Source organism: Mus caroli, unplaced genomic scaffold (genome assembly GCF_978045245.1).
Source record: "Mus caroli unplaced genomic scaffold, Mus_caroli_1 scaffold_10, whole genome shotgun sequence".
In the NCBI taxonomy this organism is placed as follows: domain Eukaryota; kingdom Metazoa; phylum Chordata; class Mammalia; order Rodentia; family Muridae; genus Mus; species Mus caroli.
Window position 1 is genome coordinate 41,783,443 of NW_028227265.1, and position 21,451 is coordinate 41,804,893.

General features: G+C 50.4%; 1 protein-coding gene across 3 annotated transcripts in view; it reads left to right on the top strand.

Moving 5' to 3' along the window:
* The window catches only part of Znf423 (zinc finger protein 423), a 299,483-nt gene that overhangs the window by 165,375 nt on the left and 112,657 nt on the right, over positions 1-21,451 (top strand). For 2 of the 3 annotated variants that reach the window (XM_085843729.1, XM_029480964.2), the window contains exon 4: positions 13,147-16,361. In XM_085843729.1, coding sequence (XP_085699855.1) covers positions 13,147-16,361 — 3,215 coding nt within the window. Of the gene's footprint in view, positions 1-11,370; positions 11,457-13,146; positions 16,362-21,451 lie in introns of those variants that run through there. The other variant, XM_085843730.1, reaches the window with a different exon arrangement.

A 21,451-nucleotide genomic window follows, 5' to 3' on the forward strand; every position in this document is an offset into this window, starting at 1 on the left:
GGACTGCTCTATCCTCTAAAGATCCAAGTGATTGGGAAACGAGGAACTGCAGCCTGATAGATTCACATAGGGAATCTTTGGGATGCTGGGGCGGTGGCAGGGCTGGGCCCTGAGCAGCAGGTTGGGTTGTATGGCCAGTAGAGGGCATCCTTAGTGGGCAGCATCACCCAGACACAGAAGCTGTACAACTGAAGCAGTCTCTCAGCTAAGGTTTTCTACGTGGAGGTCATTTCTGTCAAGTGCCAGCGAACTCAGGTCGTGGCCGTTTCCGAGTCCCACATTTCTAAGCTGTAAACTGGGTCCTTAGGGAAAGTGGTCATTGCCCAGTGAAGATTCACATATGTAAAAGCGTATCTGTGAAGAGCACAGCACTATGCTGGTCAGAAAGGAGTCAGTGTAACCATGCTCCAAACCCAAAAGTGTGCAAGGGACACAGCAGCCTTATACAGACAAGCAGTTTACTGAGGCTAAGGAGAGATACCAATAGATGGCAGATGCCATTGGAGAGGGCTTCCTGGAGGCAGTGTCTCGAAGGACAGCTTGTGTTAGCCAAGACAGAGCAGCAGAGGCCTCCAGAGACATAGCCACCCCCTTCTCTAAAGAGGAGAAAGAACATCTGCTCCCTCCATCACCTCAGGGGCACAGCTCTGCCTGCTGTATACTTGTCCCAGGAGCTGGTGCAGGGCATACCCACGTGCCTCTCACAGCTTCTGTGGGCTTCTGGGCAGTGATTCTGACTTCGGTTGCTCAGACTTAAGCACGGGTAGAATGTTGTGCAAACATGTCTAATCTCAACTGGAGGATTGTTTTCTCACGGAAAGCTTCACCTATACTTAACTGCTTTAAATTGTTCTGGGTACCAATTAGACTTTTACTTTTACTCTTCTCTCCAGTGACTGGAGAAAGTTTGTGGTTGATGTTTAATCAGAGTTGATTTTCCTTCCTTCTTTCTTTCCTTTCTTCCTTCCTCCTTGTCTTCTTTCTTCCCTCCCCCCTCTCTTTCTCTCCCTCCCTCCTTCTCTCCTTCCTTCCTTTCTTTCCTTCTTTCTCTCCCTCTTTCTTTCTTTCTTTCTTTCTTTCTTTCTTTCTTTCTTTCTTTTTTCTCTTTCTCTCTCTCTTTCTTTCTTTCTTTCTTTCTTTCTTTCTTTCTTTCTTTCTTTCTTTCTTTCTTTCTTTCTTTCTTTCTTTCTTTCTTTCTTTCTTTCTTTCTGTGACTCCAGAGACATGAGGAAGTGAGACCATTTTGGAGGTTCCTTCTAGGGAGAGACTCCAGGTGGCTCTGCATTTGAGATTATTTGGGATGGGGGTATGGGAGCTGTCTCCAGAGTGTCAGTTTAAGTCCCCTCCTGCCTGCCTGCTTTGCTGAGAGCTTCTGTGTCTGGAGAACCCAATGCCGTGTTAAATATATGGATTATCCAAAATTTTTCTGCAGCAATAGGGTGAGTTATTATTGATTCACAGAGCACGACAAAACATCGCTGCATGAATTAGCAAACAGCTGTTTCTAATTTGAGTTTAGAACGGTACACAGAGGAACTTGTTTCTCTGTTCACTCCTTTCATTTATAATGAATTTTAATCACCTCTACAGGTGAGAAAAATGTAGAAACAAGCTTGTATCTTGTGGAAGAAACAAAGGAGAGACAGATGCTAACAGATTTCCAGTCTGTGATAAAAGGGATGTTTTGGTACACTTTACATGTAATTAGAGCGCAGCTGTCTACAGTCCCAGGTCCATGAACGTGGCCGAATGTGGGCTCTGCCGATCTCCGAAGGGAGCGAAGAAAAACAGTGATTCAAGCTGAAAGCACGATGTTTTTTTTCTCTAGTCAGCAGGGTGCCCTGTGCACAGCTTCTTGAAGCTCATGGAGATGACTTAACAGGGTGCTGGCTCCTTGTGCAAGCAAGCAGAGCACTGAGGGTTTGCAAGGAGCCTTGGACTCTGAGTGTACAGTCTCTGGGGGAGCCACCTCCCTTGCTGGCAGGATGGATTGAGAGTCTCCTCCTTAACAAGTTTGACCAAGGCCACCTCTGAAGTGAGGTGACAAGTGTTGTTGCTTTTTTCCTTGTCTATTTAATTTCTGCAATACAATGGGAATGAGACTGTGCTTACAATATCAGTGCTAAGTAAAGTTGTCTAAGGACCGGAGCAGCCAGTGCGTTCTGCCAGGTCGGACGTTTCAAGGGACAGATACCGCTGCCTTCTGCTTTGCTCTATGAATCTGGGGGTCTTGGGAATGGTAGCTCCTGGTTTGCCATACAGGGTGGACGGTGGACAAGCAATTGCAGGGCTGCTGGGGCCTTGCCTTTGCCATCAGTCATGAGTGTGTTGGGCTGGGTGGTCTCAAAAGTCCCTTTCAGATGATACCCTGGGATTGCAACACCAGAGCTATCTCTCACCTCCACAGACGTCATTTCTTTTGCCTTGAAAACCAGCACCTGTAGGTCTTTGTGGTCCTTAATTCAGTTCCTCTTGGCTAGCTAGCCATCGTGACTCAGGGAAACAACCTCCCTCACTGTCTCTCGGCCACTGAAACTGCCAAAGCTTCCTCTCTGCTACATGGTCATCTTATGGTGAATTGGGAGCCATCAGCAATGGTTCTTGCACCCCTTACAGAGCACTGATCATGGGAAACATTTCACAAACACTCAATTCATCTGTAGAATAACTGTAATTAAGGCTGTTAATGCCCCATTGTACGGAGGAGAAAACTGAGTTTTATCTGTAGAATTATGTCAGGGTAATGAACTTGAATAAGGTGGCATGAATGGGATGTGGATCCAGCGTGGGGTCAGTCCAGTTGCTGGTCATCATGGAAATGCAAATGCTTTCTGGGTCTTGGCCACAGGAACCAAAGTGGGGAACTTCCTGGGTATAGGCATGCCAGGAAGCAAGTGTCCTTGCTCAGAAGGGGACCATGGCTGTGCCTCTAGGGTTTTCCAGCCCCCCTCCAGGGATGGCCAGGAGTGAAGGTGGACTTTTGAAAATCATTCAGAAGTGATGATTTGTAAATGCATTGATCCTCCCAAAATGTCCAATAACTTCTTGACCCGCAGAACACCTGGTGAGAGGGACTATGGTGACCTGTGGCCTTCCTGCTCAGAATGGCATTTCTATTGCTTCAGCTGGCCAAAAGCCACATTGGCTTTAGGGTACCTCTCTTGTGCCCGTCATCCATGACCACCTATGAATATGAAGAGGGACAGTTGCTAGATGGGAAACGGGTTTTCTCCTGGGATGACGAGAAGCTTGGCAGCCATTGAGCTCATTACAGAATACCTACAGACGCAAATACAGCACCAATAGATGATGTTGCAGTCACTCCATGCCGGGGTTTCAGATTGGCAGTGGCTGCCTAAGCTACCCCGGCCTCCTTTTCTTTCTTTCTTTTATTTTCCATGATTGTCTTGCCTATATGTCTGCATGAACACTACATGCGTGTAAGGTATCCAAGTAGGCCAGAAGAGGATATAGGAACCCCCCCCTAGAACTGGAGTTACAGATGGTTATGAGCCACCACCATGTGGGTATTAGAAAACAAGCCCAGGTCCTTTGCAAGAGCAGCAAATGCTCTAACCACTGAGCATTTGCCAATCTTTGAAACACAAATATGTGAGCCACTCTGTAAGGCAGTGGTTTTATTATTCCATCCTATAGAGCATCAGAGAGGTGCAATAGCTTGCCCGGGGGTCACACAGATCATGAGCCATGGCACTTCTCAGTCCAGGGCAAGTCTGTGTTAGTCTAGAGCTCTGCTATCTCCCTACAGTTGTCTTTGTTTCTTTATTCTTTTGAGATAGGTCTCAAGGTGTAGTCTTGGCTATCCCAAATTTCCAATACAGACCAGAGCGACCTTGAGCTCACAGAGATCTCTCTGCCTCTGCCTCTGCCTCTGCCTCTCAAGTGCTGGGATTAAATGTGTTTTGTTTCTTTAAGCCTGGCTCTTTTGGAATGAACCTTATTCAAGTTCTCTTTCTTTTAAACTGTCCTTGATGGCAGCTATTTGGTGTTTTCTGATGTTCTGGTAACCCCAGAGATGGCAGGAAAAGGGAGTGCCTGGCAGTGGCCATCATTCTGTTGAGGGACTGAAGGGTCTCAGGGCTGTGTGCTCAGGTGTACCTGTGTGGTGAAGCAGAGGTGAGACTCCCATCCTCTGATGATGAGAGTGCTTTCCCCAGATTTCAAAGGCTGCTGACCTCTGCGTGCCCATCTCCACCCCAAGAGACTCTCATCCTGAGGCCCCAGAATGGTCCCTGTCTTTCCTTGCAGCAGCCTCATTGGGGACAATGATGACACCATATCCAGAAAGACTCTGAACTCCCTGGGGAAGGGATGGGCAAGTTGTAGTTGCAGCTTTCTTTGCTGAAAAAATAATTCTAACTCATGATTTTAAGGGGATCAAGTTGGCCATGGTAGCCTTGTAGGTTGCTCAGATGACCTCTTAGCTGTGCGCATCTCTTTCCTGGTGTGGGCATTCTGGGAGCAGGGCTTCTGTACTTTCGATACCCCAATTTATATGTAAGTACACTGTAGCCGTCTTCAGACACTCCAGAAGAGGGCGCCAGATCTCGTTACGGATGGTTGTGAGCCACCATGTGGTTGCTGGGATTTGAACTCTGGACCTTCGGAAGAGCAGTCGGGTGCTCTTACCCATTGAGCCATCTCACCAGCCCGATACCCCAATTTATAAGTTTAGGGAAATGAAATCATAACCCCTGACATGGAAGGCATCTTTTCTTTTCCTTTTCTCTTCTTTCTCTTCCTTTTGGAATATTTTTTTTTTTTAAAAAACTTAGCCAAAAATTGTTTTAGAATGTCAACAGATAATAGCAGATAAATAGAGATTGGGTAGATATCACTATAGAAACCTAAGGGTGCTAGGTATCTTCTGCCCCCAAGAAACCTAGAATATAGAGCAGGCTCAACAAAATGTCCTGAATGGAAAATACACCCTGACTGGGAGGGAACACAGAGCGGAGGTACCTACTGTTGGACTGTCCTGTAATCAGAGCAGACTTTTAACAACTGATTGTATGGTAAGAGCTGTCGAGGCTTTTAGAGACATGTTTATCTGGGTCTGTCTTTTAAGAGAGCTAAGAAAACAGCAAGAGAGGGAATCCTTGCGTATGAGTCTAAGGTGCCAGGTCTGAGCCTGGTCCAGTAGTGATCTCATACTTGATAGCTCATAGCTCTGCCCTTCGGACTTGAGCTTCCACCCTCTGAGTCATTCTTTCCATCTACGAAAGGTAGCATATGTTTTCAGCTGAGCAGTTCTGCTCTCTTGGTTCCCACTTGTAGGACCCTGGGTGTGTGGTGGACACCTTTCATCCTGTACTCTCCTTCCCTGTTGGGCTAACCTGGCGGTGTTTCTGATGGTATAAAAATTTCAAGGCCCTTGTGGCTCTCCTTGTGTACTTCATGGGGAATTGTTCTTTTAGACAAGAGGCTCCTTCCGAAGCAATTTCTAGAGAATTCTGTCTCTACCTTCAGGTTCTGTTGTGATGGCTCGAGGACAGTGCTCCTAGATCTCCCAGACACTGTTTTGTACAGTGTAGCCAGAGAATCACACCCGTCATCTCTTAAAAGTGTCCCATGTGAGTCAACACTGACCTCTTGATTGTCTTGAGATGCTAGCAGAATGCACAGCCACACCCTTGGCCATTCCGCTGGAGGATTGCTTTCCTAAAACAAAGGCCATATGGTCCTTTTACAACAAGAGAATTTCCCAAGGATGCTTCCTGGTTCCTTTTGAACAGTTCTGCCTTTGGTCTCTCTCTTTCCTTTCTTACTGTAAGCTGCGAGAAGAAACCAGGAAACACCTCCCACATTCTGCTCGGAAATCTAGATAAATCCCATGTTTTCCCATTGGAGGCTCTTCCTCCCAGAAAGAGATGGGACACTCTCCTGTCTCTGTGTAGCCGACATCCTTCTCCTTCAGTTTCTGAGAGCACCGAGCCTTATCTATGAGAACCTCTAGTATCCCAGCCCCTGGCTCACACTGTGTTAGGCTTTTGGTCAAAGGTGATTTTAGTTTTCAGGAAAATACTACTTTCTTCTTCCCAAGTCTGCACCAGGGGTCATCAATATCCGTATTTCAGTTAACCTGCATACAGCTATCTGCCCCTATATAAAGACTTTTTTTTTTTCACTTTCATGACCATTGTCCAGCTCCTGAGTGACTTTCCTACCGTCATGTGTTTGTTCTGGGGGCACGCCATGGCTGCCCCCTCCCCCCACTGTTTCGGGCCCCCCCCCCCACCGGGGCTGTACTGTTTCTGTCCTGTATTGCCACTGTAACAAATCCTCATGTACACTGTAACTTAAAACAATACCAAGTCACCCATGGTTCTGGTGGTCAGGAGTCTGACAGACAGGAAGGGCGAAGGTCAAGGTGATGGCAGAGAACTGTTGCCGTTCATAGAGTCACCACCACATTCATCACTCGTGTGTCTTCAACCCCAGCAATAATGGGTCGGCTCATACAGCTTCTGGCTATACTTTTGCATCCCCTTTCCACAGTCAAAGACCCAGTGACTCCAGAGGCCCCGCCCAGATAATCCTGAATCATCTCTGTATGTTAAGGTCAGCTAGTCAGCACCCCAGGTTACATGTGCTGTGAAAGTCTCACAGCCGTACGTTCTAGGGGTTCAGATATCAATATTTTGGGGGGCATTTGCTTTTGCCTAACACCATGTCCCAGTTTGGTTCCATTCGGTTTCTGTAGGCAGCTTACTTTGCTGCCTTCATGGGTGTTTGACAGCAGCCCCTAGTCTAGTGTTCTTCACCCACCACCAACATTGCCCAGGATCCGGCTGTGACTTGGAGGGTTCCATCTGCCTGAGATGTCATAGCTGTCTCCTTCAGATTTAACATAACCATGGCCACCATGAAGTGGAGCAAAAATGACTGTAATGACACGCACTGGAGACCTTGACTTGAGTCGTGGTGTAGAAATAGAGCAAGATAGATGATATTAGGTCCATGGAAAAGGAGCTGTTAACATTTCTTCTTGGAGTGGGATATCACAAGACCCTTCCTGGAGACTTTGATCTCTGTTCCTTCCTGTGATAACTGTACATAATCTTAGAGACAATCAACAGATGTCATTGTCATGTGTGCTCCAGAAAGCAGCCCAATGCAGTCATTTATAAGCCAACTTGGACTTGATGACATTTTTCTTTGGTCTTGACAAATGTTTTTTGAGTTTACCCAGTGTATTGGCTGGTTTTGTGTGTCAACTTGACACAAGCTGGAGTTATCATAGAGATAGGAGCTTTAGGTGAGGAAATGAGATCCAACCATAAGGTATTTTCTCAATTAGTGATCAAGGATGGGAGGATCCATTGTGGGTGGTGACATCCCTGGGATGGTAGTCTTGGGTTTTATAAGAAAGCAAGCTGAACAAGCCAGGGGAAGCAAGACAGTAAGGAACATCCCTCATGGCCTCTGCATCAGCTTCTGCTTCCTGACTGCTTGAGTTCCAGTCATGACTTCCTTTGGTGATGAACAACAAGGTGGAAGTGTAAGCTGAATAAACCCTCTCCTCCCCATGTTTGTGCAGGAATAGAAACCCTGACTAAAATACCCAGGAAAGTCACGAAACACCTAAGGTTGTGTGTTGGGAGCTTTGGGCTTTTGGGGAACTTTCATTGCTGATTGCTGGAAGCAATTCCAGGAAAGGGCCTCAGCTGGCTCAGTCCACCCACGGTACAGGAGTGTTGTCAGTTAAGGCACCAGCTACTCCAACCTCTGAGGATCAGGGCCAGTGACTCCCAGGTTCATGTGCTCTCATGGCCTGGAAGGAAGGCAGGAACATGCCCAGATGCCCCACACAGTGGTACTTCCTTTTATGTCTGGAAAGCCACTTATTTCAGTCCTGAGGGATTTGCCTCCGAGGGAAGCAGTTTATATGTGCCTTCCAGCTCATGCTGTAGGTCTTGTTTGCTTTGAGGAGTGCCGACAGCTGTGCTCTCCTGAGCACCCAGGTAGCTTTGTGTGTGCTGAGGGCGGGCCCTCCCATCAGCTGAGGTTGGAGCTGACCTGGCTGGGACCTCAGTGCAACTGCACAAGAGTTTTCATGTCCTTTGGTCTTTGCACTGACAGCAGGATTTGGGGGACCCTGCCTCGTAGCTCCATGAGGATGGATAGTATCTTTCTTAGAAGAGGAACATGGGAAGAAGACCTTTTTGTCCAATTGTGCAGTGTCCTGAGACCACTTCATACTTCATACACACATTCCTTTGTCCATCTCCAATTGACTTCATTTTTTAATCTCATGGATGGAACTTCTCAGCCTAGCAATGTCCTGGAGACCCAGAGCTTCCTGGGATTCAGCTATACTCCTCTTGTTTCTGAAGCATGGATTTCCCCCTTAAAGTTCCATTCAGGGCTATCTCTTTATCTCATGGATGGAGAGTCATGGTCTCCTTTTCTGGCAGAATCTTTACTTTTGGCTTACTCCTGTGGGTCCTAGGCCTGGGCTACCCTATCTTTTAGGTCCTAGCACATCTATAGTAGCTCCCTGATGGTCTCTGATGGGAGGAGCTATGAACCTTGCCCCCTGCCTTCCTAGGTGGCTGGTCCATGCTACCTGCCACTGTCAGGTACATTTGTTGCAGCCTTGGCCTTTTGCATCTGCTTTGCTCACATCCTGCTTGGGATCCACTTGCTTATATTGCAGATATATTCAGAAGTCCAGTTAATTTTTTATACTTGATTGAATTTTCATCAAAATTCCCTCCTCCTTTTTTATGGTGTGTGTGTGTGTGTGTGTGTGTGTGTGTGTGTATGTTTCTTCCATCAGACAGCAGAAGTCTCCTAGAAACTATTCCCTTCCCGGCCTTTGCTGGCTTAGTCATTTTAAAATGAATTTAATCTCCATTTTAAAAGTAATTTTTCTCCTCATTTTGTCATAGTTCTTTGACCGTGCTTATTCTAAAGGAGGGAACAGCTGAAGGGCTGGCATTTGTCACTCTATCTCCCATCTCAGCATTGTGGCTGAAGCCACCAATTGAATAGGATTAAGTGGGTTTGTTTTCTGGCTTTCCTGCCTGGCAGCTGGGTTGCACTGGGCAAGGCAGTCTTTCTGTGCATCATTTTCATCTTCTGTAAATGGAAGTGAAGTACTAATACGCATAGCTCAGTGGACTGTTGGGGACTACTTTAATGCACAGAAAGTCCGAGAAGGATGCTTGCTTGGTACCCAGAAAACCCTCACTTGTAGATGTTTAGATAGCTGGGCAATTGCGCCTTTCCTTGAACCCGTTTGTTGCTGAACCCTGGAATGTTCACATGGAAAGGGACCTTGAGATACCCTTCGGCTGTTCCCACTCGTCCCCGTTCCCTTTCTGCACTCCTGCCAGAGGATGTGTGCTCCTGCTGCCTATGGGTAGTTATGCTTGCTCATGGGTGGTCACACTTGTGCATGGAAAGTGCTAGCAATGTTTGAGGGGTGTTTCTTACTGTGAGAAGCTGGAGTCTCCCCTTCCGCTGCCGATGTTCCTGTGGATCCAATGGAGCCTTGGCCCCTGCTCATCTCTCTGGTTTTCTTCTGGTACCCTTGGCTAAATGCCCCCAGTGCAAAATGTACTTGGAGCAGGTAGGAGGGGAGGCTCTGGGGCCAAGTGATTTTCAAATAACAGGCTGTAAGCAGGGTGGCCAGTTTGGGACTTCATATGTCAATATGCCCCTTTTCCTTGATTGAACCTTTTCACTTTAAGGAGCCTTATTTTCATTTAAATTCAGATGATTACAGTCTCAGCAGTTGTTTGGTTTGTTGGTGGAGAATAATACACCTCCCTTTAGTCTTGAAATATGTTTGCCGAAAATAAAGCCAAGCAGCCAGCCCCGCATTGAACTTTCAGTACCTTGGCACAACTGGGCAGATCTTGATTCCCTTTGTGGAGGTGGTGTTAGCCTAGGCTTGTGTTAGCCTAGGATGGGATACTGAAAGATTAGGAGATGCAGGGACCAACCATGTGGAACATCCAGCTTTTTGTGGTAAACAGGTTGTTTAGGTCTCTGAGTCCCCGCATCTCCATCCCAAACATAGGGTGCTCCTGGAGACTGCCAGATATGGACGTTGTGACGACTAGAAGATTCACTGAGATAACAGACATGTAGAGTGCTGGCATGCGGGACATGAATGATAAATGCAGCTGCTAAAATTAGTGCTAGTGCTACTAATTAGAATTAATTATTATTATTGGCAAAATACTGCTTTTGTTTAGCAGCTCTATAGAAGTATAATTTGCACTCTGCAACATTCACTTCAGTACACAGTTCAGCACCTCTGTAGGTAGCCCACAGACCCGTGTGGTGTTTTGTAGGTAGGGCTAAGTCCACGCTCATTTTCTCAGTAGACTTTGCTTGCCCACTGCATCCACGTTCCACCCCAGGCAGTCCTGAGCGGATCCTATCTGTGGATCCATGCCAGCAGAACTCTAGTGGGTTTTGTATTAATTTCCTCATGTGCCTCTCACAGTGGATCTTTTTTTCTAGGTATACTGAGTCTCAAAGGCTGCGAAGATCACCCATTGGATGATCTTGGAGGAGCTTGGAAGGGCGGGGCCATCGGTTGGCATGAAGGTTTTAGGAACCAAGGACTTCAGTAAACACAATGGTTCAGACTTGTCCCAGGGGAATAGTGCCTTCCTGGTTTTACCTTCCTGGTTGTTCATTTTCTCCACCCGTCGGCCATTTAGGGGGCTTTTCTCAGCATTGGCCTCTCCCTGAAATCTATACCCTGAGTGATTCCTGCCTACCTCTTGAGGGAGGACTGGAAGGAGAACGTGTTGTGTCAGCTTTGCACATGTGGCCTTTCCTCCTTACCTGCGGCAGTGTCTGCCCAGTTGCCTGCCATTCAAGGAAGCCAGCCTGGGAAAGTGAAGGGTCCCGCTCTCGGCCTGGGCACTGGTGGTTCATATTTTGTCAGGATTCCGTTTCTGGGATCCACCTCAGTTTCTCCTTCCGTAAAGTGGAATTGCCCTGGCTCTCACCTCCCCTGAGATGATGAGGAAGCCCAACACACGGGCGTTTGAGCATTTCTGAATATTTGTGGTAGCTTGAGTGTTTCTGAACTATGATATCAAAATAACCTAAAGCAAGTTGAGCCTGGCTGGTGGCCAGAGGCCAAGCAAGTCCTAGCTCCATCCACCTCTTCCCCTGGGTCCCTTTGTCTGTGCCCCTCAGAGCCCAGCTGGCAAAGGCTGGGAATTAATAGGCAAGGGATAAGGCACCTCCCGCTGCGCCTAATCTAGGAAGCTGGTAGCGGCTGCGTCCTTCCCGGCCAAAGGGCCTGTAATGTGAGGCCCCCAGGAGAGAAGGTGCCCTCACTCCAGGAGGGCGTTCCTAGGGGTGCTGGGCTTTAGAGCTGAGGAGGCTGCCGGAAGACACAGAGCAGGAGCTTTGGAGAGCACTCTCCATCAGGCGGAGCTGGACCCATTGTGCCAGCTGGGGTAACACTTTTTGCTTTGGAGGCGCAGGGGTTGGGGGTGGGCACTGGGGCCTGCCCAGTGCTAGTTATGAGGTACTCTCTAGCCAGCTCTTCTTATCCTTTATCTTGTGGTGAGCAGGAACCACAGTGAAACTACAGAGAGCCTTCCAGGGGAACCCTGGGTCTGTGACGTGTAGTGTGTGTGGTGTGTGTGTGTGTGTGTGTGTGTGTATCTAAGGTATGTGTTTAGACATAAGTGTACGGTATTTATAATGTGATTGTTGTGTATCTCTGATATGGCATACACACATGTAACACAGCAAAGGTAAGTCTGCCTGTGAACTAGAGTGTGGGTGTGTGTTTGATTGTGTGTGTTTGATTGTGTGAACATATACTAGGTGTACAGCTCTCTGTCCTTTTCTCTTCCTGTGGGTTGGGAACAACTTGTGTGAGTTCTTTTTTTTTTTTTTTCCTGAGGACTCAGCTGGCTGGCTAGAGTCTGGCAGTGTGGCCAGGAGCCCTAGTCTCTTTCCTTAGGGTCACAAGACAAGGTCAGCGCAGCCGAATCTGGGCTTTTGTTTGTCTCTCCCCTGCCCGCAGCAGCCTGCGGTCTGTTTCATTCATTATTAAGTTTTAAATCCACTCGATGAGAAACTTGAGCCTCCGAATGCCTTCCTGCTCTCGCCGCCTCTGTCCAGCCCCTGCTGTGTTTTGCGGACTTCCCTGGCTTTACTTGCTGCGTCCTGTGTACTTTTGTTTTCCCAGAAATGGCCAGTCCTGAGGTTTGTTTAGCTTCCCTCAGAGGTTAGAAGGGCCAGAGAAGTCCCGCTAGTCTCTGGAGAGCATAGAGTCCCTTACATGGAGAGAGCGACTGCTAGTCGTGGGCTCTGGCTTTTGGTGGCCCTGGTGGCCCTGGCGGCCCAGTCCATTCTTATGGCTGCCACCTGGGCTCCTGGTTAGTAGGGTGAAGCCAGGGTTGGAAACAAAGAGGGAAAGTCCTTGGGGACGCTGGCTGGGTACCTCAGGTCTTCTTTTCCGCCCTCGGCTTGCTTCATTTGCATACTGGAGTCTGATGTTTAGAGCCCTGCAATTTTATACCCCTTGTGTATTGTCTATTACCAGAAATAGCAGTTTCCAACTTCATCAGTACCCCATCCATGAATATGGTGGGGCTGTTACAATAAAGGGTATTTTCTGTTCTTTCTAAATTTTGCCCGTATCCAAAGGACCAATAGGATTTCCTTTAAGGTTGGGGGCTAGGGAATGGGGGGCTAGGGGCTGAGGGTTGATGGAAGTTGACTCCCAGATGTGGTTGGAATTAGGGGACTTGGATTCCTTTTGGCCTGTGGGACTGTGGTCATTTCCGGTGACTTTGTACAGGCTGCCCCCCACCTCCACCCACCGCCCCCACCAAGGGAAGTGGCTGAGAGCTGCGCCTCTGTCGAGGGTGCACTACATCCAGTCAGGTTGAGGCAGGTGTCACTGCGAAAAAGGACACTTCCCTTGGGTGCTCTGCCACCCCTCTGCCGTGTGTCCTCTGTGGATGGGAAGGTCTGTGTGTCCACTTACTTCCGGCCCCCTCGTCACTCCTCCCCTGCAGCAGTTGGCCAGCTGCACAGCCTCAGCCGAGAGCTGTGGAGAAGCTGGCTCTGTCCTTGCTTCCCAGTGGCCCTGGGAATTGCCTCTAATCTCTCCTCTGCCTTCCCCTGCAGATGGTGATGACGACCCACAGCTCTCCTGGGTGGCTTCATCTCCCTCCAGCAAGGATGTTGCGTCACCTACGCAGATGATCGGAGATGGTTGTGACCTCGGCCTTGGCGAGGAGGAAGGCGGCACCGGCCTGCCCTACCCTTGCCAGTTCTGCGACAAGTCCTTCATCCGCCTGAGCTACTTGAAGAGGCATGAACAGATCCACAGCGACAAGCTGCCGTTCAAGTGCACCTTCTGCAGCCGCCTCTTCAAACACAAGAGGAGCCGAGACCGGCACATCAAGCTGCACACGGGCGACAAGAAGTACCACTGTCACGAGTGTGAGGCGGCTTTCTCCCGCAGCGACCACCTCAAGATCCACCTGAAGACCCACAGCTCCAGCAAGCCGTTCAAGTGCAGCGTGTGCAAGCGCGGCTTCTCCTCCACCAGCTCCCTGCAGAGCCACATGCAGGCCCACAAGAAGAACAAGGAACACCTGGCCAAGTCGGAGAAGGAAGCCAAGAAGGACGACTTCATGTGCGACTACTGTGAGGATACCTTTAGCCAGACAGAGGAGCTGGAAAAGCACGTGCTCACCCTCCACCCACAGCTCTCAGAGAAGGCGGACCTACAGTGCATCCACTGCCCAGAGGTCTTTGTTGACGAGAGCACACTGCTTGCCCACATCCACCAAGCCCACGCCAACCAGAAACACAAGTGCCCCATGTGCCCTGAGCAGTTCTCCTCTGTGGAGGGTGTGTACTGCCACCTGGACAGCCACCGGCAGCCCGACTCCAGTAACCACAGTGTCAGCCCTGACCCTGTGTTGGGCAGTGTGGCTTCCATGAGCAGTGCTACACCTGACTCCAGCGCCTCTGTGGAGCGCGGGTCCACGCCAGACTCCACTTTGAAGCCGCTGAGGGGGCAGAAGAAGATGCGGGATGATGGGCAGAGCTGGCCCAAGGTTGTCTACAGCTGCCCCTATTGTTCTAAGCGGGACTTTACCAGCCTGGCTGTGCTAGAGATTCATCTGAAGACCATTCACGCAGATAAACCTCAGCAGAGTCACACGTGTCAGATCTGCCTCGACTCCATGCCCACACTCTACAACCTCAATGAGCATGTGCGCAAGCTGCACAAGAGCCACGCCTACCCCGTCATGCAATTTGGCAACATCTCCGCCTTCCACTGCAACTACTGCCCCGAGATGTTTGCTGACATCAACAGCCTGCAGGAGCACATTCGAGTCTCGCACTGTGGCCCCAATGCTAACCCCCCTGATGGGAATAATGCTTTCTTCTGCAACCAGTGCTCCATGGGCTTCCTCACCGAGTCCTCGCTCACAGAGCACATCCAACAGGCGCATTGCAGTGTGGGGAGCACCAAGCTGGAGTCTCCTGTTGTTCAGCCCACACAGTCCTTCATGGAGGTCTACTCCTGCCCTTACTGTACCAACTCCCCTATCTTTGGCTCCATCCTGAAGCTCACTAAACACATTAAAGAGAACCACAAGAACATCCCGCTGGCACACAGCAAGAAGTCCAAGGCCGAGCAGAGCCCAGTCTCCTCCGATGTCGAGGTGTCTTCCCCGAAACGACAGCGCCTCTCGGGGAGCGCCAACTCCATCTCTAACGGCGAGTACCCCTGCAATCAGTGTGACCTCAAGTTCTCCAACTTCGAGAGCTTCCAGACTCACCTGAAGCTGCACCTGGAGCTGCTGCTTCGGAAGCAGGCCTGCCCCCAGTGCAAAGAGGACTTCGACTCTCAGGAGTCCCTCCTGCAGCATCTGACGGTGCATTACATGACCACATCCACCCACTACGTGTGCGAGAGCTGTGACAAGCAGTTCTCCTCGGTGGATGACCTACAGAAGCACCTGCTGGACATGCACACCTTTGTGCTATACCACTGCACGCTGTGTCAGGAGGTCTTCGACTCCAAGGTGTCCATCCAGGTGCACCTGGCCGTAAAGCACAGCAATGAGAAGAAGATGTACCGCTGCACAGCCTGCAACTGGGACTTCCGCAAGGAGGCTGACCTGCAGGTGCACGTCAAACACAGCCACCTCGGCAACCCGGCCAAGGCCCACAAGTGCATCTTCTGCGGCGAGACCTTCAGCACCGAGGTGGAGCTGCAGTGCCACATCACCACACACAGCAAGAAGTACAACTGCAGGTTCTGCAGCAAGGCCTTCCACGCCGTCATCCTGCTGGAGAAGCACCTGCGGGAGAAGCACTGTGTGTTTGACGCGGCCGCGGAGAATGGCACGGCCAATGGGGTGCCCCCCACCTCCACCAAGAAGGCAGAGCCTGCCGACCTGCAGGGCATGCTGCTCAAGAATCCCGAGGCACCGAACAGCCACGAGGCCAGTGAGGATGACGTGGACACGTCAGAGCCCATGTATGGCTGTGACATCTGCGGTGCAGCCTACACCATGGAGGTGTTGCTGCAGAACCACCGCCTCCGGGATCACAACATCCGGCCCGGCGAGGATGATGGCTCACGCAAGAAGGCAGAGTTCATAAAGGGCAGCCACAAGTGTAACGTGTGCTCTCGGACTTTCTTCTCGGAGAACGGGCTCCGGGAACACCTGCAGACGCACCGGGGCCCTGCCAAGCATTACATGTGTCCCATCTGTGGTGAGCGCTTCCCCTCGCTGCTGACGCTCACCGAGCACAAGGTGACCCACAGCAAGAGTCTGGACACGGGCACCTGTCGCATCTGCAAAATGCCCCTGCAGAGTGAGGAGGAGTTTATTGAGCACTGCCAGATGCACCCCGACTTACGGAACTCCCTCACCGGCTTCCGCTGTGTGGTCTGTATGCAGACTGTCACCTCGACGCTGGAACTCAAGATCCATGGCACCTTTCACATGCAGAAGCTGGCTGGCAGCTCAGCCGCCTCCTCCCCCAATGGCCAGGGACTGCAGAAGCTCTACAAGTGCGCCCTGTGCCTCAAAGAGTTCCGTAGCAAGCAGGACCTGGTCAGGCTTGATGTCAATGGGCTGCCCTATGGCCTGTGTGCCGGCTGCATGGCCCGGAGTGCCAATGGACAGGTGGGTGGCCTGGCCCCACCCGAACCTGCTGACCGGCCCTGTGCCGGCCTCCGCTGCCCTGAATGTAACGTGAAGTTTGAGAGTGCTGAGGACCTGGAGAGCCACATGCAGGTGGACCACCGTGATCTTACACCAGAGACCAGTGGGCCCCGGAAAGGTGCCCAGACGTCACCAGTGCCCCGGGTAAGTGCAGCCTGACAATCATTCCCGACCTGTCCTTCTTGGGGACCAGTGGGTATCATATAGATAAAACTCTTGCATGTGTGCTTCCTAGGGGTAGGTCTTATAGCAACCCAGAGAGGCAGCACTGCCCATGTGAGTTAGGCGCATCTGCTCTGTCCCCCTGCCCATCCTCAGTTTGAGCCTCTGTATCACCGTTTCCTCCCAGCTGTGTGACATGGACACATGTTTTGTCTCTCTGGGTTTGGTTTGTCAAGAGCTCACCTGTGTTATGGGAATAATGACCATCCTGACTTCCTTAAGTTGTTGTGAGGGGCCAGTGACATGCAGGGAAAGTGCCCAGCATAGTGGCTGATACCCAATCAACATGGCTTGTGTGAGAGCTGGCATCTTTGCTACTTATCTGGAGTGACCTGACTACCTGGCTTATTGTATCTCCTTGAGTGATTCACTTCACGGCTCTGGATTCTCAACACAGATGCTAGTGATGTCAGATACGCCTGAGACTCAGAACCAGGCATTGGTTGGGGTTTATATATGCTTGCCACAACCTCTGCATCATGGGTAGCATCAAGATAGCTTATGGTATGGGGAAGACCCTTGGTATGGTGTGGTAGTTTGATTTGATCATTACCAATCATTTGATGCAGTCGTCTAATTTGTCTGGAGCACCCCTTAAATTTGGAGGTGCCTGAGTACCAGGAGTGGATCCCACCTTTTGAGACTTATACACCCTGGAGAACCACAGGCTCATAACATACTGCTGCGATTGAGGCAGAGGAAGTGTGGGCTACCGCTGAACCCACCAAGGCCTTGGTTTTAAGTTGGGGAGCACCTGAGGTGGTTTCAGCCTGCGCGGCCTTGGGTGTCAGACAGCCGGGGCCAGAAATTCCCACCACATCTATGTTGTGTTTCCAGATGGAGGACATATCACGTAGGTCTCAAGGGTACCTCTCCCTGGAGGGTTGCTGCAGGAGCCATTGATAGGGAAGTAGGATGTGGAAAGCACCTGCCACAGGCACTTGCTGAAGCATGGGAGTGTTTGCTGAAGGTGTTTTCTCTCAGGATAGGAACCCAGAGTCTGGCTTGAGAGGAGAGGGAGAGGGCTGGAGAGAATGAAGGAGGGATGTCCTCTTGCCCATGAGTGTTGTGGGTGGGCCTAATGAAGGTCAGTGAGCCCATGGAACCTGCCTATAGACACCTGCTAAGGGAAGCATACCCAAAGAGAGAGAAGTGTGAAAAGTGTTGGAAATTGGTGTACCAGAGGCCTCTCTCTGGAGGCTTGGGTACCCCTTTATCTTTTGAACAGGCACAGCTGGGCACCTCTCAGAGATCCAGAGCATGGATACGGTCTTACTGCTCAGCTCTGCCCCCCTGAACCTTGGATAGCCAGGACACTGCAGTTAGTTCTGGAGAATGTGGGGCTCTAGATTTGGGGGGGGTTGCGTAGAGCATAGAGGGGGCTCTTATGCCATCACGTCCTCTTATGGTCCACTCTGACTGTGAGGTGGGCGTGTGCTAGTCACTTGTCATCTGAGCACCCCCTCCATTGGTCCTCTTCACAAAGGACATGAGCACAGGTTGGTGAGGTTGGCTACCCAGGCCTTAGCTGCCAAGAGGCAGAGGCAGTATTTGAACTCCTACTGCTCGCATACTCTTGCCGACAATCTCCCCAGCCCCTCTACAGCCCCTCCAGCCTGCGTGGGGATGCAGCTAGCAGGAATGGAATTTAGGGCAGTCCTGTTCTTCGTCTACAGGGCAGTGTGGCTGGGTTCCTCTTGCCCTTCCTGGGTGCTTGCCTGCCTGGATTATCCACCTGTTTCAGCCCCTCCCACCATTGTCCAGACTCCAGGAGACTGCTCTTGGCAATACCAAATCCTGAGCTCCTGGATTCCTCCTCCCCGGTCTGCTCTGCGTTGAGCACCTCTCTTGGAAAACCCCTATTACATGAAGGGATCTCTCTTGGTCCCCAGCAACAGGGTTGGTCTCCATGACAAGCAAGAGTCTGACTGTGAGACCCCTGTTTTGGTAGAGGGCCTCCAGATTCAGAAAGGTGAAAGTAGCCAAGAATATACAGCTACACACACACACACACACACACACACACACACACACAATTGAAGCCCTGTTCTTGAAGCCCTGTTCTAGCCCTTCCCCGGCCCTTCCTTCCCTGTCCTTGGGTCCATGTGAGAGGCACCAAGCTAGAAATCCCATTCTTGCCAGCCCAGAGGCCCACACAGATGGACCTTTTGCAGAAAGGAGCTAGACAAAGCCTAGGTACTGCCTAGTTCTAACCATTACTCCTGGGACCTTGCCCCCTGTCTGGGCACGCCTGGGGCCAGGGCCCCAGCTGTCTGTTCACCCACCCCTTGCTTCCCTCAGGACTCACTCATGTTAGAGCAGACTCTGGGGGCTGTGGCAGGGGCTTGGGGGCTGGAAGGCTGGGACCCTTGGGAGTGTATCCATAGCAACCAGCTCTCAGAGGACTGGGTTCCTGTGGGGCCGAGGATGCTGTCGGCTGGAGCGTGAAGCATTGAGGTTTCAAGCTCCCCCCACCCCCGTTCATAAGTAATAACAACATCAATTCATCTCTAGCCAACATGGGCAGGCCCGAGGCCTCACTGCCTCAGCAGGTCCCGGGGCAACCTCCATTCTAGGTGGAGCAGCCTGGGTACTCCCTTTGCCTGTTCTACAGAAGCGTAGTGGATTTCCACGTGGAGATTTAAGCGTGTGCCCAGGGCACATCAGCTTCCTCTTACTTAGACCAGGACTGTTTAGGGACATCTGGGTCCTGGAGCCCAGAAGACAAGCTCAATAGGTAACTCCAGAGGGAGCCTGCCTGGCAGGGAGTCCCAGGCCCCTTGCTTACATCGTGGGGCTATGGGGCTCGGGCCATGTGATATGGCCTTGTGGAACTGCAGTGTCTCCCCAGTGTGGAATCTGTAAGGGTAGTGAAGATTCAGTATAAGCTGCCTCCTAGCACTGCATGCTCAGTGCATGTTGAGGGCCAGCGCAGTGATGGACACTCTTAAGTGGCCCAGCCAGCTCCTCTCTGCCTCCTTTTCTTTTCTTTTTCATTCGAGGGAGATTTCTTTCTGTTCTAAGGATGCTCAGGGCTGTGCTGGGAAGGCAGGCCCTGGGCCTTAGCTCTGGTGTTTCTGCACTGACCCCAGAGAAGGGCCTCATGACAGAGGAAGTGCTTTGAATGTCAAGTTCTACCTATGTGCTCTATCTCCTGGTCTGGGCTCCAGAGGAGGTGGAGATGGTGGTTCCTCTGGGATGTTAGTGAAGACAGGCAGACCCAGTAGATGTTGGAGCCAAGCTTGGAAATGTTGGTGCTGGTGAGCCTGTGTGTGTGTGTGTGTGTGTGTGTGTGTGTGTGTGTTTGTGTGTGTGTGCACATGTGCACATACATTTGCTTGCATGCTAGTCATACATGTACCCATAGGAATCTAGGTACATTGGACATTCAGTGCATGTAGATGTAGCATACATGTCTCTGCAGATTAACTCATATCAATACTCATCATATTGATCTGTGCAACCTTGTAGATCCAGAAAGATCCCTTCCTTTAAGTAAACCTGTAACATTGGGCACATGATACACATGGGTCATGTGTTGCAGAGAGCACTACACAGGGGTCATGGGTATGAGTTTGAGTGAGAGAGATCATGAGAATGTGCATATATGTGTATGGCTCCTTATATGTGTAGACAGAAGTTTCTCTCAGTCCCTCCTTTGAGAATCTTCTGGAGCCCGTTTGTCTACCAGGAAGGACCCTTATCTACCAGTGATCTTCCAGTGTGGCCATATGTTTAGGGTGTTTATGGGGAGCCTGTCTTCCTGAACAAGCCTCTGATGATTGGAACCCAGCAAGTGCATTTCCCTCACCTGCCCCTAGGAGGAGGATCAGGTTGCTTTGATTATAGACTATTCTCACAATGGTCTAGATTAGCCATGGCTGTGACCCCCAGAAGCATCCACCCAGGCAGAAATGGGGGTCTCCTCCCATAGCCATGGCTTTGGCTTCCTTCAGCCTCCTGCCTTCAAGCCCTGCAGGACCAGGTGGTGCCTGTCTAGCACAGCTCACCTGACATCTTCCAGCCAGAGCTTCATCATAAGTATAAGTATCATCATTCAGTATAAGCTGCCTCCTAGCACTGCATGCTCAGTGCATGTTGAGGGCCAGCGCAGTGATGGACACTCTTAAGTGGCCCAGCCAGCTCCTCTCTGCCTCCTTTTCTTTTCTTTTTCATTCGAGGGAGATTTCTTCACTGGCTTATGCATTCTTTCAGGCTCCCATGGTTCCTAGCTTTGCCAGAATGAGCAGGTCATTTAATGCATGAGAGGAAATGAATGATTATCATAGCAGAGAGGCCAAGGTACCTCTTTTTGATGAACAAGGAGTTGAGCTAAGACAGGGCCTATGGAGTTGGGTTCTCTAACCCTGTCTTAGTCTGCCCTCTGAGACCTACCCTGCTCTTCCTGGGACCTTTCTAAGCTGAGTACATGCTTCTAAGACCAGTGTCATGGCTTGTACTAGGAACACACTGAGTTCTGAAACACTGGGGGGCTGTCAGAGGGATGCTGGAGTCTAAGCAGGGCCACTCATACCGGAGCCAGTTCCACCTATCTATCCATCCATCCACCCATGCAGGTTTTTCTTTCTTCAATAATAATCACAATAAAAGTTTAACAGACTGTGTGTGATGGTATATGTTTGTGTTCCCAATACTTGGGAGCTGAGGTGGAAGAATCGTGAGTCTGAGGGCAGCCTGGACTATGTAGAGAGACTCTCTATGGGGCTTCAAAATGGGAGGGGCAGTTAAGCAAAACAACAGGAAAGTTAATTATCAGGCATTCCTCTGGCCAGGCTCTTGAGGTGGTAGGAACGCAGGAGTCATTTCTAGCTCTTTTAGTTGCTTCTGACCTAATACAGCACTTTGTATATTACTCCTCAATTTTGCTCATGTGTTCACCAGGTCTATCTCGTGAGTCTGTGCTGACCCATGGAGTGAGCAGCACATATCCCTGCCTTCTGGGTGCTTAGGGAGTGGTGGGAGCAGATGAGTCACTCAGCCAGGGCCTAACA